This window comes from Rhinolophus ferrumequinum, chromosome 19 (genome assembly GCF_004115265.2).
Source record: "Rhinolophus ferrumequinum isolate MPI-CBG mRhiFer1 chromosome 19, mRhiFer1_v1.p, whole genome shotgun sequence".
In the NCBI taxonomy this organism is placed as follows: Eukaryota; Metazoa; Chordata; class Mammalia; order Chiroptera; family Rhinolophidae; genus Rhinolophus; species Rhinolophus ferrumequinum.
Window position 1 is genome coordinate 19,334,085 of NC_046302.1, and position 15,172 is coordinate 19,349,256.

The 15,172-nt window shown below is 39.3% G+C and overlaps 1 protein-coding gene across 1 annotated transcript in view; it reads left to right on the forward strand.

The window, feature by feature from the left end:
- The window catches only part of LAMA3 (laminin subunit alpha 3), a 256,618-nt gene that overhangs the window by 219,756 nt on the left and 21,690 nt on the right, over nucleotides 1-15,172 (forward strand). The window contains 9 exon segments of the mRNA XM_033087622.1: nucleotides 458-600; nucleotides 3,589-3,759; nucleotides 5,187-5,338; nucleotides 5,489-5,651; nucleotides 6,075-6,208; nucleotides 7,017-7,161; nucleotides 10,411-10,530; nucleotides 11,053-11,186; nucleotides 14,964-15,081. Coding sequence (XP_032943513.1) covers nucleotides 458-600; nucleotides 3,589-3,759; nucleotides 5,187-5,338; nucleotides 5,489-5,651; nucleotides 6,075-6,208; nucleotides 7,017-7,161; nucleotides 10,411-10,530; nucleotides 11,053-11,186; nucleotides 14,964-15,081 — 1,280 coding nt within the window.

Here is a 15,172-nt window from a genome sequence, read left to right on the forward strand (position 1 = left end):
CCAGTAAAGTCTGATCTTAGAAATTAAAGCATTAGAAAACAGCTTCACATAACAAATTCAGAGGATGGGTATTCTAATAGTTAATAATTGGGTATTCTAATAGTTAATAATAGTTAATCTAATAGGACCTGGTAGGACATATTAACATTGCTGTTGATTTTCCCTTTTATAGAGTGGAGGTATAGGTCCCTGAACCGAGAGGTATTGCATTGTGATTGATATTAAGAATCAAAAAGCAAAGATTTACTTTTTTCTATAGTGGTCAAGAAAGATGATTGGATGTCTAGATTGCAGAATAAAATCCCTGAAATATTTAGAAAAGGTATTACCTGATTCTGAGTCATCCTGTCCAACATTTGGGACCCAAACATACCACTTGACAAATACTATCAGTGAAAACATCTGTATTTAATATTTTCTCAACTCACAAATTTCTGTTTTGTAATTTCACCAATAGTAAAGAAATTAACCAACAAACTGCCTGATCTTTTGAGCAAGATTGAAAGTATCAACCAACAGCTGTTGCCACTGGGCAATATCTCTGACGATGTGGACCGCATACGAGAGCTAATTCAGCAGGCCAGAGATGCTGCAAATAAGGTAGGTGTGTCCCCTCATTACCAGGCACCAAGGCTCATTCTTTGATAAGTTACCACATTCATCAAGAAAGGAAAGGCATTTATTTACTCAAGGGCCAGTTGTCTTTCTTGCCGTAATTGTTTGGTTCCTTGAAATGTGAACGTTGATTTCCTCCTATTATCCTTCAAAAGTGCATCGTCACCTACATCTCCTAAGTGATCTGGTGTGTCAGGGACCTGAAGCACTTTCCTTTCCATTGAGTTTACGCAGGCAGGAAGAAGAGTCCTCCAGGCCCCGGCTGGTAGAGTGTTACTGCAAGTTCACGTAAGGGTTTTCTGATCAGAATGTGTTGCTATGATACTACACAGGACATACTTTCTTATTGTAACTTGAAAGTTGTGGAATCCACCTTTATTGAGGATAGAGGAATGGTTCCTGCCAGCACTGGCAGTGTTCTGAACATGGGATTACAGCAATATTCCATGGCTGGAGCACTGATCCATCAGCCTTTCTCATTTTAACCTGACGTTATTTACTTGAATTCCTGACACTTCTCTTCCACAATGTGTTTTGTCCTAACACAATATTAATGAAATATCATATATTTTTCAGCCACCCTCTTGTGAGATGTAGTACTTGGAAATAGGAAGTTGGAAAACCAAGTGAGAATGTCACCACCCTAGAGGAACTGTCATTGATTTCTGGCTCCATATTACTTCTTGTGAGCCTCAAGTGCTGCCCTTTCTTTTAGGAAAGAGAAGTACTCTCCACATAAAACCTTTAGCAGGAAAAAAAAAAAAGAGCATAAGGCATAGTGCAGGAGATACTACTCTCTTCATACCCACAAATGCTTTCAAATGAAAGAGAGTGTGTTTCTAGCTTTTGCCCTTCTATGTTCATTCATTAATTTATTCAACAAAAGTTGAATTGTGTAATAGCACAGTGGTTAAGAGCTGGTGAACCAAACCAGACTGCCTTGATTTTGGTGCTAGCTCTGTCACTTATGAGCTGTGAGTCCTGTGTCAGCCACTTCACTTCTCTATGCCTCAGTTGCTTCATCTGTAAGCACGGTAAATAACAGTACGGAAGTCATGAGACTGTTCGGATTAAATGAGCTAATGTAAAACAGTTCTTGGCTAATAGTACCATGTAAGTGGAAAGTAATAAAATAAAAAATAGTCAGCAAGTGCTTTTGCACACCTGGCTTATGTGGCACTCTCCTGGGTAATGAAGACACACAGATAATTAATTAATCCATAGTCCTGGACTCAGGTTGCTACCCAGCTGCTATAGGTGACAACTGGTGAATAGATGAGACTAAGAGGCTGGAAAAAGTTGTGTTATGCAAGTCTTGGAAATACACATTTCTACCTGGAGAGTCTCAGAATATCACTAAAGGACACGTACAGGAATGTTCCATGCAGCACAGCTTATAATCACACACACACAAAAAAAATTGGAAAAAAAACAAATGTCCATCAGCAGAAGATGGACAGAATTGTGATAAATTTATACAGCGAAAGACCATACAACAATAAACGTGAGTGAGCTGGAACCAGGTATATCAATATGGCTAAATCTAAAAAGAGAGTGAGGCAAAGAGAGCAAGTTGTAGTAGGATGTGTACAGCAGGATACCATTTGTATAAAAAATATTTAAAACATGACCAATAAGACTGGTTACAGCTTATAGATAAATAAATATTTAGTAAAAATATTAAAATATTCATGAAACTATACATGGGAATCCAAATGTAGGGTAGTGGGACCTCTGAAAGGGAGAAGGGAATGGGGACAAGGTGGGCTATGCAGGGGGCTTCAGTTACATCAGTAATGTCAGTAATGTTTGATTTCTTAAGATGGTTGCGTACACAGGTACATTCTCCATCTGTTTTTGTATTCATGAAATATTTTCTTAATTAAAAAAATCTTTTAATAAGTGGTAGTTTTCCAGGTGACAAAAAGCACGGAGGGTGCCAGGAAAGACTCAGGATGAACTTGGGTGTACTGGAGGGCAGAGGGTGAGTAGAAGAGAGAGGCATAAAATGAGCCTGTACACGTGGGGGAGGGGAGCTCAGTCATGAACACTTTGGAGATATTATAGGTCATGCATCACTAAGCCCCATCCACCACTACATACAAGGTTCTCCATAAATAGTTAAATGCTTGGCAGGTAAAATGATGAGTTGGCATCAGTATCATGCCAGGAGTGTTATTTGTTAGAGAATATTTATTTTCTGTTTTAATGCAGAGCTACTCAAGCTGGTCCATAGACCAGTTTTCATCAGAGAGCTTTCGTTACTTGTCTGTTATATATAAGCACAAAATTGAGAGTAAATGTGTAGAAACTTTAATTTGAATTGCCTCAACATCCAAGCATGGGATCAGTGGAAAAATACCTTCTATATTTCATTTTTCTAGTAATTTAATTTTTAATATATTTTACAAAAGATTTGGTCTGGGACAGATTAGACAAAAAAAAAAAAAAAAAGTTCCTTCACCATAGTTTAAGAAGCACTAATTTAGAGAGCTTTGATGCACACATTTTTAGGACTGAATGCCTGTAATAAATGCAACCATAGCATATAATATGCTCATGGGAAATAGTTCCTTAAAAACCTTCTTTAAAAAATATTTTTGATTGTATTATGTATTTACTATATGCCAGGCGTCATGCTAAGTGTTTCCATACATGTTAGCTCATCGACACAAAAACCTGCCCAGGTTGGGATTATTATTATAATAATGATTATATTTCTGCACAGAGAATGAAATGCACTTCTCAAAGATCAGGGGGCTGAAAAACAGAAAGGACATGACTGTTTTTTTACTCAGCTCCTGAAACAGTTTCATGAGTTCGTAATCCAGGTCTAGGAGACATTCACAGTCTTTTGCTCTTTATCCTAACAACGTGGAAACAGTTCAAAGAAATTGCTACAAAGTCACAATCTACCACCCTGAGCATGCCCACTTTCCTCACAGATTAATACCACAGATCTTTCCCTCACAGGTCGCCATCCCCATGAGGTTCAATGGTAAATCTGGAGTTGAAGTTCGGCTGCCAAATGACCTGGAAGATTTGAAAGGATACACATCTCTTTCTTTGTTTCTCCAAAGACCTGAATCAAGACAGAATGGGGGGACTGAGAATATGTTTGTGATGTACCTTGGAAATAAAGATGTAAGTATTGCTTTGACATTTCTTTTGTTTTTAAAACAAGATACAGGTTTTGAGATGCGTGACACCACGGTGTCACTGCCATTGGCACAGCAGGAGGAAACCCCACCAACATGTCAACAAGCTCCACTACCTCTTATGGTGCTATGAGGGGCCTTTGTCAGTCACAGATTGTGCTCTGCTGGCAGATTAGAGGCCTCACCGGATGGGCCTAACACATGGGCACACAGGTGCACCCAGAGCACATACACACCTGGGGTTAAAGGTTAGCCTCTCTCCCCACATGAGCAGGGCCACAATATTAAGCCTTCATGGAAATCAACAGTACTTCCTCCTCACAGAATTATGACCCTCTTCGCTTCTTCAGAACGTCCAGCCCCAGCCCTTCCTCAAGTCTGTGGGGGCGGGGACCACCTGTGGATGAGGACTGGAGCGAATGAAGCCTCTCCTAGCTAATTAATCAGAAATCCAGTTGCCCCATCTCTTTATAATTCTAAATTCTTTAAGCCACTACTCACATTATGAACAGTTCTTTTTAGCTTTCAATCCCTCCAGTTAAAATACATTTCTTCAACTTAATTGTCAGAGGAAAAGTTAATCACTGATTGGGACAAGAAACAATTTCTGGAAAAGAAATATCTGACACACGGTTTTTGAAAATTCTGTCCAGTGAGAAATGGTGGACTGTCACTAGTGGGCTCCATAATTAACGATTCCTAAAATTGACACTATTATTAATCACTCTTTCGTGTTTCGAAATCATGACATTTTGCTTTGTATTATGACAAAATGACATTACTTTATTCCTTTAACAAATTTATACCAGAAACCTACTAAGTACCATATCCTGTATTTATGATAAATACAAATGTGTTTCTTGAATGTACTTCTTTGAAGGTACACTTCAAACTGTTTAAATGATCTATTTTACCACAATTTAAAAAATTTTGTGTCTCCTTAAAATGCTCATATTCTAATGGGGAAGAAAGATAACATATGCAGCTGACCGAGATAGTATATGGGGTGCTAGGTGTTGCACAGAGGTATGCACACGTGTTAAGAGAACATTACATGGTATGGAGAGAACAAAAACGGCTTATCTCGCTTCCCAGACTAAAATCTAATGGAGACCTGAGCCCATGTCTGCTTCATCTTGCTGGCTGGTGCTCAGCAAATATTTGTAGATTGAGCAAATGGGGGAGTGAATAAATGAGCACACTATACCATGAGCAAAGATGGCTCAGACATTATTAATTAAGTAATTAAGTGTTCTGTCTGTGTTACTTGGTGCAAGGATATACCTCATTTATTCTGTCTGCGCAAGGCTTATTGCATAAAACCCATTAGTGATTTGAAATGCGCTCTCTTGGGCTGGCAAGTTGAAAGAAAGCAGTGTGCGACGTGCTCTGAGATGGACTTTACACCTCCAGGCCTCCAGGGACTACATCGGCATGGCAGTCGTAGACGGCCAGCTCAGGTGTGTCTACAACCTGGGAGACCGTGAGGCTGAACTCCAAGTGGACCAGACCTTGACAGAGAGTGAAACGCAGGAGGCGGTTATGGACCGGGTGAAATTTCAGAGGTATAAGTCTGTGTTAATCTGACTTACACTCACTAAACTTCAATTGTACTTGTGGCTGAACCCCATTTTTAATATCATGGCTTTGATTTTTTTTTTTCATTTTTGCATAAAATGTTATGTAACTTTATTGTCTAATTTATTTTTAAACAGAATTTATCAGTTTGCAAAGCTCAATTACACCAAACGAGCCACATCCAATAAACCAGAAACACCTCACTTACATGACATGGACAGTGGAAATAGCAACACACTCCTGAATCTGGATCCTGAAAATGTTGTATTTTATGTTGGAAGTTACCCACCTGATTTTAGAGTAAGTGCAAATGTTATTTCACTGAGTGAAAATATTTCAGTTTTAATTTGGCATAATGACCTCATGTCTCAAATTATGAATCATGTATAAGCTGGATTTAACTATATATTCTTAAAGCTTATTCAGTGATAATGGCTAATACTTGAGTACTTCCTATGTGCAGTGATCTAGATTTAAGTATATTAATTTAAAAAGCATCATTATTATTCACATTTCACAGATGAGGAAATAGACAAAGAGGTTGAATAACCTGCCCAAGGTCATACAGCTAGTAAATAGCAAAGCCAGGGAATAGGGTTCCAGGGTCCACATTCTGAACCCCTATTCTATGTTGATATTTAAGTGATAGATTCATACTATTTCTTGATCAAGCTGATCATTGTCCTTTGTTCAATCAGTAGATTTTCATTTCATTTTTTTCAGCTTCCTAGTAGACTGAAATTCTCTCCATACAAAGGTTGTATTGAATTAGATGACCTCAATGAAAATGTTCTGAGCTTGTACAACTTCAAGAAAACTTTTAATCTCAACACCACTGAAGTAGAGCCTTGTAGAAGGTAAGCAAAAGCTAAAAACTAATGTTTCTATGACTGATTTTGTTAACTTGCAGGTATATGACATATAATAAAGGATAGCCAGTGAGATGATGTTGATGTGACGAGTTGCCAGCAATTCTTAAATCATTCTTGCATGCAACAATGCTAGTCCATCCCTAAAATCTAATAATGGCAGCCTTTTCCTCATTTGTATAATGTTAGATTGATAAGATTTTCTCAATTTTGAAAAAAATAAATCTTTCTTAAATTTTTGGTGCTTTCCACCACAAAATATTCAGTGTTAGATGGTACCTGATTTAGGCGCACAAATATATGTTTACTGTAAATTTCCAAAAACTAATGGTCCACAAAGTACACCATTACTTTCTAGGTACTCTGATGCCTATACCTATTTGAAAATTGCTGCCTTGAACTCTTGACCTTCCCTCTATTTAAAAGGATTTGGAATATTCTAATATGGAACAGATTAAGTACTTATTACTCAGGATAAAAGTATTATATTTCAAGTTAACAATTTCTTACATTTCAAGCTCATCAGCTGCTATGCCTAAATAGATATTTCCAAAAAGGACTCTTGACTGTTATCTTTGTTGAGCTAAGGTTTCCTTATCATAGAGCATAAGAAAACATCCAGGAGAAATAGCTAGCTATTTTAACATTTTAAATATGTTTCCTCTTCTTTAAAAAATCATGACAACTAGATTGTATGTGCTTTGCTGTTTTTCAGATAGCATCTTGTATCAATAAACACACTTGTGTGGTAATACTTTGCTGCCATGTTCTAACTTATAATGATTCATGTTGACAGGAGAAAGGAAGAGTCAGACAAAAGTTATTTTGAAGGTACAGGCTATGCACGAGTTTCAACTCAATCAAAGGCTTCCTTCCTAACCTTTTCACAGACAATTCAGACCACTATGGACAGAGGTTTGCTATTTTTTGTGGAAAACCAGGTAATCTATAATAAGCATCTAAATATTAGCTAATATGTCTATTCAATCAGTCAACTTGGGGGTAACTGGGTTATTAAACAACCAACTAGATCTGAAAGACTGTATTACCTGCAAATGTTACCTGCATCCTTTCCCTTTGTTTGGCTATGGGAGTGTGTATCTTAATAAGGCAAGTAAGTAATCGGGAATTTGAGAACATGCCCCCAAAATGTGGGAGAAATTGCCCCCTTTCCCATTCTATTCTCATTGTCAATTTCTTTCTTTGAAAATTACTATTTGCCTAATAATTGACTTATACTCTGCCTGAAAACATGTGAAGACCTCTTGGTGTCTCTGAGAGCTAGACTGTTTCACCTTCTGCTCTTTGCATCTTGGTCTGATTTTTGTCAGGCTCTTTGGGGTGGTCTTTATCAACCTGACCCTTGCTTTCCCAAGACATGGAAGCTTCTCTGTTATCAAGCAGGTGAGATCCCTAGAGGCCATTTTAAAATCGACTAGTTTGGAAAAGTCCAAAGTGGCGCTCTGTAAGTTATCGTCAGCGCCATCTGCTGGTAGCTGGGCCTGGAGTTGGCTGCTCCTATGAACAGCCCTTCTGTAGTTGCTCCATAAGTAGCATTTCTGGAAAAATATGGATCCGCCCATGGGATCTTTAGTCTAAGAATGTGTGATTAATAAGGAGCTTGGGATTTAACCAGACTCTTCTACCTGCCGGGTGGGAATACAGGCCTGGTCCAACTCTCCTCTATGGGGTTGGTCTCGACCCTCCTGGAGATTCCAAGGCTGAACAGTTTTGCTAGGTCCCGACCGACCAGAAGAATGCGGAGAGCTGTGAAGTCCCACAGCATCTTCAGGACAAGGCAGCAAGGCAGTTGTTTTCCAGCACAAGAACTACTACATTTTGAAGTTCTGAGACTAACAACCAGAAATACTACTTATATTAGAAGAAAAGTTATTATACAATATGCTAGTAACCAGATAAGAGAAAATCATCTAGAGTGCTGCTCTTATGTGGGATGGCTCATTACTCTCAGTAAATCAGTGTTATTCTGTTACTTAAGAGTGTGACGAACCCTAACTAGCTTCCAAGGGCAAGGTTTAGGATCTGGAGAAGGAGTGATTTTTCTTGTAGATAAGTACTCTGGCAGAAGACTTCAGAGAAGCCTTCTTATCAAGAGGGAACTATGTAAGAGCAAACCTTCAAGCCCTATGGGAGAAATTCCTCAGCTTATCTTTCCACTAAAGAGATGGCTGGTTCAAGTATGTGTCTTACACCATGATGGGGATTCAGAATCAACCAAGACAGACATGGTTCCTGCCCCCAAGGACTTTAGAGAGGAAAGACAAATATTAAACCAATTTATGTTCATTAATTGGTTCATTAATTCATCACAATGGTGAGGGGCCATATAGAGGGTAAGTTTGGGGTGTAATGAGGATTTTTAACAGAAAAGAATTTCTTGAAGAAAGGATACTTAATTTTGTGCCTGCTTGCTCGTGGATAGTGAAAGCATTCACGAGTCAGGTAGAAATATCGAAGGAAGATTTATTAAAGTAAGAGAAGGGTCAGCTGGGCAGAGTCTGCTGGAAACTACTGCAAACTACTGCATCGAGTCTTTGTTTGGTCTCAAGTTTTATATTTTCTAAACAGGATGTAAATTGCTTTGGCCTGCAGTTGGAGGTGGGGGGAAGGTGCAGTTAAGCTGGTTATCACAACCTTTGCACATGTTATGTAGATTTAAGTTGGAGCCAGGAGTGGGTCCCACGCAGATGCAAAACCTCTGGAAGTCACAGGGCCTACCCTGGGCTGAAATAAACAGAACAATTGAAGCTGCATAGTAAATGTATAGGAAGCAGAATTATTAAGAGGTGAAGAAAAGAAAGCTTTCAAAAAGTCCCAAGCTAAATTAACACTTGTCAAATCAAATTATACCAGATATCCAAATCTCAAAATAGAAGATTTAGTGCCACCATTACAATCCCCCTGTCTTAACACTTAATCTGAGATCTGGAGGACAAGTAGAAGACAGCATTTGAAGGGGAGAGGCTTATCCATGTGAGGGGAGAGGCAAGAAGAAGTCCTAGACATAGGAAGGGCAGGGAGCACTCAGGGACTGAATGGTGGCCCGTGTGGGGCACAAAGAGGCAGAGGGACCACGGAAGAATGACGCTGAAGGGGTGGTCAGGGCCTCAGAGCATCTACTAGAGAGTTAGGATTTTATTCTGAGAGCAAAGGAGAGTAACGTGCTCACACTGGCATATTCAAAAGACCACTCTGTGGAAAATGGATTTGAGAGGGGACAGAGTGAACATGGGGGGACAATGTATTATTGCTGTGCATGCTGTCCAGCTGATGGAGTTGTGACTAAGACTAGATGACATAGAATAGAAGAGAGAGTTAAGAAATGGTGGAATTAAAATTTGATTGGATGGGAAGAATCAAGAATGACTCCTAGTGGATTTATGGCTGGCTCAGCAAGGTGATTAGTGGTGAGAGAGAGAAAGGCGGAAAGAGAGTAGCATGAAGGACAGAGAGACTGGCTTGGCAGCAGGTGGGAGGCATGTAGATCATGAGTTCAGTTAGAGACATTCTGAATTTGAGTATCTGTGCATCACGCCAACAATAGCAATAGGTAATCAGATGTACAGACCTAGCCCTGAAAAGACTGGAGGAAAATATTTGGGCTTCATGGACACACCTCACTTGGAGCCAACGGAATGACTGTGATTGGGAGGCAACGTCTGGTGGGAGGAAGAGGTTCTACGCAGGATACCGAAGAATTCCTGGCACTTAAATGGGAGGTAACAGGGGGATGAGCCAGCACATGAGACTGAGACATGGTAGTAACTCAGCAAACAGATGGTGGAAAATGTCTGGGTTTGAGTAAGATCCTACCTCTCTCCAAAAGGTAGCAGTCTTGTTTTCACATTATATTAAAGATTTGTATCTTTTCGGTTTCCATTTTTACATGCTAGTTATAGATTGCTATGAAACAAAATCACGGTACAAAACAAAATCAGCATTTCTTGTGTCCTTCTTGTTTATCAACCACGGTGTATGATGTTTAACATGACTTGTAACATTTAACCATCATACCCATCCCAGGAGTTGGATTTTACAGCACTGTTGTCCCTTTTAATTAAGGAGGCAGCTGGAGCTGAGAGCAGTCTGTAATTTGAGAGGAACTTGAGTTCCAGTGCTTAGCTCTTCTGTTGATTCTCCTGGTAATCTACGTTGTTTCCATGCTCTAGGATCGCTTCATCTCTCTAAATATAGAAGATGGCAGTCTCCTGGTGCGATACAAACTGAATTCAGAGCCACCACAAGAAAAAAAAATTAAAGACCTCATAAACAACGGGGAAGATCATTTGGTATATCCTTTGAGCCTGCTTACTTGAATTGTTAAAGGTCTTTCGTCCATTAAAATTAAGACAGCACCCCAAACACTTTTCTATTACCAGATAGATTTATAGTTATTAACTAAGAGACATGTGCTTTTAAAATATGAATATTTGGGCATGACATATGTAAAGACATATGTAAGTACAGAGGGTGCCAAAAAAATGTATACACATTTGAAGAAAGGAAAAAACTATATTAAAATTGTAATACTCAATATATACCTATAACAAAAGATGAACACAAGTCATGTGTATACACTTTTTTGGCACCCCTGGTATAGGGCATGTATAAAACATGATTAATTTCAAATGTAAACATTTTTATTAAAATGTTTTAATATTATATTTTATACAAAAATGCTACTGCTCAGAGTCTTCTACCATGTCTGTAAATGAATCTGAAGGAAGACAGAAATATAATAGCTCTGAACCACTGTGAACGCGATTCTTTTATTTCCCACTGCTCGCTAACTCATCTGTCATTTATTGAAGATTCAAATCAACATTGGAAAACTCCAGGAAGTTATGTGGATAAGAGTGAATTCTCAAAACGTTAAAATTGACGGTGAAATATTTGATTTCAACACGTATTATCTGGGAGGCATTCCAATTTCAATCAGGGAAAGGTAAGATGATACGTATTTTTTTAAAAAAGCAGATTGCTTCTCTTTGAGGTTATGCTTGCTACTGATCAGTTTACCTTTTTAAACTCTAATGGCAAATAAACACAAAAAGTTAGCTTTTCAGTACTAGTAGTGTTAGTCAACAGAGTAAAATAGGCTATAAAGACTGGATAATGGGGGTGCTGGATACTTGGGAGGAGAGAAACCACAAGGAACACAATGTTACCAATTAGAGTGGAGGCCGGGGCCCTGGGGTCCTTACAGGTAGTGCAGAAGAACATAGATGGGCCCACGCCTGACAAGCAGCACTGGGCACTGAAAGCTAAGGTTGCTGCCTTCAGGAAACATCTCTAGAATAAAAGGCCCGTCTGTATTACCTGCCCTCTCACCTTTTATTGAGCATGGAAAAGGCATACAAATGTTTCTCAGATTAATGAATATGTGAATGAATTAAATTCATTTGAAAAGATGTATAACTTAATCTGAATGAGAAAAAAAACCCTTTGAGAATGTATTTAAAAGTAACTTTTCCATTTTGTTAATTTGTTGATATCCTCCAAAAAGGCTTTTAGATAGCTGACGATAAGGTGCGAAAAGAAGATAACCTAGAGGGGTTAGTACAGCTTCATGACTAAGAGAAGAGAAGAGAGTTCCCAGAATGTTTGATTATGATTACTTTTATATGAGATCTGAGACTAGTTAACTCTTTTTTTAATTTATTAATCAGTTGGAAGGAGTACTAGATGTGATTTCTAAAGTGTTGTGCAAAGGTTTCTTCCTTCTAGAATCCTTATGCATTTGAGCATCGGTCCATCCTTAGTAAGGAGGCACTAATCTTTGTTTTACAGTTGTCAGGGTTGTCCCAAAAGACAAAAATGCAGGTGAGAAAGCTTAGCACTTTAATAGTGTTTGGAGTGACTGTCTTTACTCCTTAGCGGCTTTGAACTGGGAAGGACCTTGTAGATCATGGTATGTAACCTCTGAATTTTACAGATGAAGAACTGAAAGCCAGAGAGTCCTGACAACCCCTCCGACATGGGCCACTGGGAGGCTGGGTGGGCACAGAGGAATTTTACTGATAACCCATAGCTGAGGTCTGTCGGGGCAACGAGCAATTCTTTCAAAGGAGGGAGGCCTTCTGACCCCTGGCATAAATGGAAGGCCCTTACAGACAGTAAGTGCTTAAGCAACGGGGAGCAAAACAAGCTAGTGTGATCTCTAAATGATGCAGCTTTGACCAAGAGATTTGTGGGTGTTCTGTTTTCTCCTCTCTTCTGGAGAAATATCTTCTTAGTATATCTTCCGGGAATGGGGACCCAGATCTTGTTTAAAATTATAGTCAGAAGTCACAATCTGTTAATCCCATCTGCCTCCCATGAGAGAAGAAAAATCACCTCTGCTAATGCCAGAGGGTCCCAAACCGACAAGAAATATTTCCTGAGGACCGATCTCATGGTATCACAGAGTATAATAATAAGACATTAAAATAAAGAAAATTTGAAAAGTAAAAACGGGTCAAGGATCTATTAGATATTTACTAAGTACTCAGCACTGGGTTTAGGATTACATTTTGCTCTTACTGCTCTCTGAAATCAGCCTCCGGCAGGCTGGGACCTGTCTAAGCTTTTGTGAATGGATTGGCTCATGGTATGCATACACACCCCAGTGTACAGCGCACGAATACTGCAACTTAAACCCTTATGCAGCCACATTCCTCTAGCAAGTGGGTTCAGACCCTGCAGACTGGAGTAAACATGGAACTCAATGATCCAGAGTAACAAGAATGCCCCAAAGAATCGTGGAGATAAATCTTCCATCTCTTAACATCTCTGCTGTAGATAACTTCTGTGGGAAAGAGCCACGATCGTTCCAAGGGCTGTGGGTACACAAACTGTGTAAGCATAAGGCACAAGGGCTTCGAGTCACACTAGCTCATGTGACACACTGACCCCTCAGATCCCAGTACTGCCACTTTCCTGCTGCATGACCTTGAGCAAGTTGACCTCTGGCAGCCTCCTTGCTGCTACACCTGTAACATAGGCATAGTACCTGCCTCTCTCTTAGGGTGGTTGTGAGGATTCAGAGTAAAGGAGTTAGCGCAGTGCCTGGCCCATGGTAAGTGCTCCGTAGATGTTAGATAAGAAAATATCTCCCTCTGGTTATTATGAGGATAAAATAACAATGCCTTGCACAAAATAGGTGCTCTGTATTTGTTAGTGGCCTTTCTTTTTCCCTTTTCTTTTCTGCCACCTTTTTCCTTTGACCTATACTTTATGGAAAGAAGGACATCAGGAGATTTTGATGGGTCTAAAACATGTTGAAATGAAAGAGAGAATGGATCTAAATACATGTATAAATAGACAAGCTCCAGGAATTCATATGAACTTTCCTCCTTTTCTGAGGCAAAAAGCCATCTTTATAAAGTAATTAAGCTCGTGCTGCAATGCCAGTGAGGATTCATTTCTTCCTTTTCCTTTAATGAAATTTAATTTTATGCATATTACAAGTAGCTAACCTGTTTATAATGAATCGAGTAAAAATGAATGCAGCCACCCTTCCATTTAGAAAAGTGAGCTGCCTTAAGGATTTATAATGCAATCAGTTTTGTGTTTTTCTTAGTACATCATTTGTTTAAGAAGCACAAATATTTGCCTGGACTTCAGTTGGTTCATGTATGTTAATGTTTTATGTGAATTCAGCTCCAGACAGATCCAGAAGTCAAATCAAAGGGGCAATGCCAAGGCAGCCATAGAGGAAGAGCTGCTTTAGAAATGGCTCTCATTGTGATGATTGTACTACTGTGGGAGTAGTTACTGAGCCTGCCTTTCACATGGAGTCCTTGCTCTGCACCACGCACCACTGGAGTGTGTTACACATATTAACTCATTTAAACTCCCAACAACCCTATGAAGCAGATTAGCACATTCCCATTGCATAAATAAGGAAACAGAGGCACAGAGAAGTTAGGTCACCTGCTCAGGCAGCACGGATAGGACTGGAACCCAGGCAGTCTGGCCCTAGAGCCTACAGCTGTAGAGCAGCACTATGCCGCCTGTAAGAAACACTTCCTGAGTGTTCACAACTATGTGCCACGTATGGTTCCAAGTACTTCCTGCACATCAACTTGTTTAGTCCTCATGAAAACCGCTTGCCCAGATTGCACAGTTAGGAGGTGTTGGATACAGCATATGAGGCCCAACAGTGCTTTCCCTTATTCCAGCCTGGCATTGGTTAAATACCAAGCCACATTTTTTATAATTGACTAGAACCAAAAAGTAACAGTTTGTTTCTTCTGAGTGTACCATGGCTAACTTAAAAGTAGACAGAAAAAAAAGAGCAGAAAGTTTTCTAGAGCTTTCCGGGCTCTAATAAATTACTTATTTATTAAGTTATTTATATATTTATTAATATTTATAGTATATTGATTTATTAATATACTTCCAACTTACCATGTACTACCATGACGCCAGGAGGGGTGGAAGAGCAATTCTAGATTTTGTGCTTATTCTATGTCTCTATATCTTTTAGGAACTCTAACCAGTCTTCTGTCAACATTATTGTGTTCATTTTTAAAGGTGAGAATGCAGAATCACATAGACAGGGAGTAAGTTTTCCCAGCATCACGAAATAAGTAGCATTATAGAAATCCCTTGAGAGCAGATAACCATAAAATATGCACTTGTCTATAGGTGAGAAGTAGAAAGTGCAGTGTTTCAGCTCCAATTCTCATGCAAGCCTGGTATGGTACATCTCTTCCCCGTTTTTTGTATCCCCAATCAGGTTTAATATTTCTACACCTGCTTTTCGCGGCTGCATGAAAAATCTGAAGAAACCCAGTGGTGTTGTTAGGTTGAATGATACTGTGGGAGTAACAAAGAAGTGCTCGGAAGACTGGAAGGTAAGTGAAGAGTTCAAAACCTTGCAAGGGAGTGCTCCCCAACCAACCCATCTTTGGGTATTCGTTAACACATCAACTTTGGACTTTCTTC